Source organism: Gavialis gangeticus, unplaced genomic scaffold (assembly GCF_001723915.1).
Source record: "Gavialis gangeticus isolate Ggan-Ray unplaced genomic scaffold, GavGan_comp1, whole genome shotgun sequence".
NCBI lineage: Eukaryota > Metazoa > Chordata > Crocodylia > Gavialidae > Gavialis > Gavialis gangeticus.
This window is the reverse complement of record NW_017729011.1, coordinates 16,207,836-16,209,455: the sequence shown is the minus strand read 5'-3', so window position 1 is coordinate 16,209,455 and position 1,620 is coordinate 16,207,836. Positions and strand designations below refer to the sequence as shown.

The window sequence follows — 1,620 nt, the reverse complement described above, 5'->3', positions numbered from 1 at the left end:
CTCAGGTCCCTTCCGACCCTAGAAACTATGACACTATAAACACCCCTGTGACCTAGGACAGTGCCACGCCTATTTTACAACTGAAGCCCATGGAAAAACTGACTTGCCTGTGATGACACAAAACAGGCTGCATCACTAAAGGTTAAAACTCAGTCTACAATCCCAAAAGAGTTCTGCATGACACCAGGAGATTAGTGCCAGCAATGCATGCATTTTGCTTTGTCTATCTACACATTTGAGGTCAACATCTGGTTAAACACATCTGCAGGATATTTCCACTAAAAAGAATGAATAGCAAACTCAGTCTGAGCTTTTAAATTGTTTTAAGGTGATGTTGGGGGAAAGGGGTGCAGTTTACATCTCGGAGCTGCTGTTTAAGGAGACCCAGAAAGACTGTGCACAGGAGCTTGAAACTTTAAGCAAGCAAAGGATCGCTCGAAGCTCCAGATCATGGAGAGAGCAGCTATCTTACTATGCATTTGTAGAGCAACCGGCACAACTGGATATAAAGCCGCTGTGCCACTTACATTCTTGCAACACCTGTGCGCGAAAGGAAGAGCTTTCCAGCCCTGATCACAGACATACCTATCAGTTACTTACTCACCATAACATAGTAATGCCTGAACAGCTTCAACTTCGCTAGATTAATGGCAGCTGTAGAGAGAACACAAAAAGGCCATTAAGAAAAACATTAACACAAGTGACCCGATGGAACAGGCCTTACAGGCCTTTTCTATGCATGGACACATACTGCTATAGCTTACAGCATGGTAGCTGTATCAGTATAAGTCTGGTGTGGACACCTGAACTAAGGATGCCTCTCTGTAGTGTATGTCTTTTTGCACAATGATACATTTCCCTCAAAATGCAAGGAAATGTTTGCAAAACAAGCCCTGAAGAAGCTACCCATCAGAGCTAAAGATTTTTCTGTCCTCTTCTATGGATGGTGTGGATAGGTTTTAAAATTGAGCTATTATTATTGAGATGATGCTCAAGGGCAACCAGTGCTGTTTCATTAGGGGCAGGTCAGGTCACACCAACCTGATTGCCTTTTATGATCAGGTCACAAAGGCAATGGATGCAGGTATTGCTGTGGATGTAGTCTTTCTGGACTTCAGCAAGGCTTTTGACACCGTCTCCCACCCCATCCTCATTAAAAAATTGGGCGACTGTGGCACTGATGCCTACACAGTCAGATGGATTGCAGATTGGTTGAAGGGTCGCACTCAGAGGGTGGTGGTGGACAGGTCATATTTGACCTGGGGAGAAGCGGGCAGCGGAGTCCCCCAGGGCTTGGTCCCTGGCCCCATGCTGTTCAATTTCTTTATCAGTGATTTGGACGACGGGGTGAAAAGCACCCTGTTTAAATTCGCTGATGATACCAAAATTTGGGGTGAGGTGAGCACGCTAGTAGAAAGGGAAAGACTACAGCAAGATCTGGATAGGTTACAGGGGTGAGCTAACAAAAACAGGATGCGCTTCAGTACTGACAAGTGCAGGGTGCTGCACTTGGGCAGCAGTAACCAGCAGCACACTTATAAGATGGGAAACTCCCTTCTTGAGAGCATGGAGGCAGAAAGGGATCTTGGAGTCATTACTGACTCCAAGATGAACGTGGGC

General features: G+C 45.7%; 1 protein-coding gene across 3 annotated transcripts in view; it reads right to left on the bottom strand.

The window, feature by feature from the left end:
• GPR107 (G protein-coupled receptor 107) overlaps positions 1-1,620 on the bottom strand; it is a 72,487-nt gene that overhangs the window by 13,054 nt on the left and 57,813 nt on the right. For all 3 annotated transcript variants that reach the window (XM_019510669.1, XM_019510666.1, XM_019510668.1), the window contains one exon: positions 605-654. In XM_019510669.1, coding sequence (XP_019366214.1) covers positions 605-654 — 50 coding nt within the window. The remainder of the gene's footprint in view (positions 1-604; positions 655-1,620) is intronic.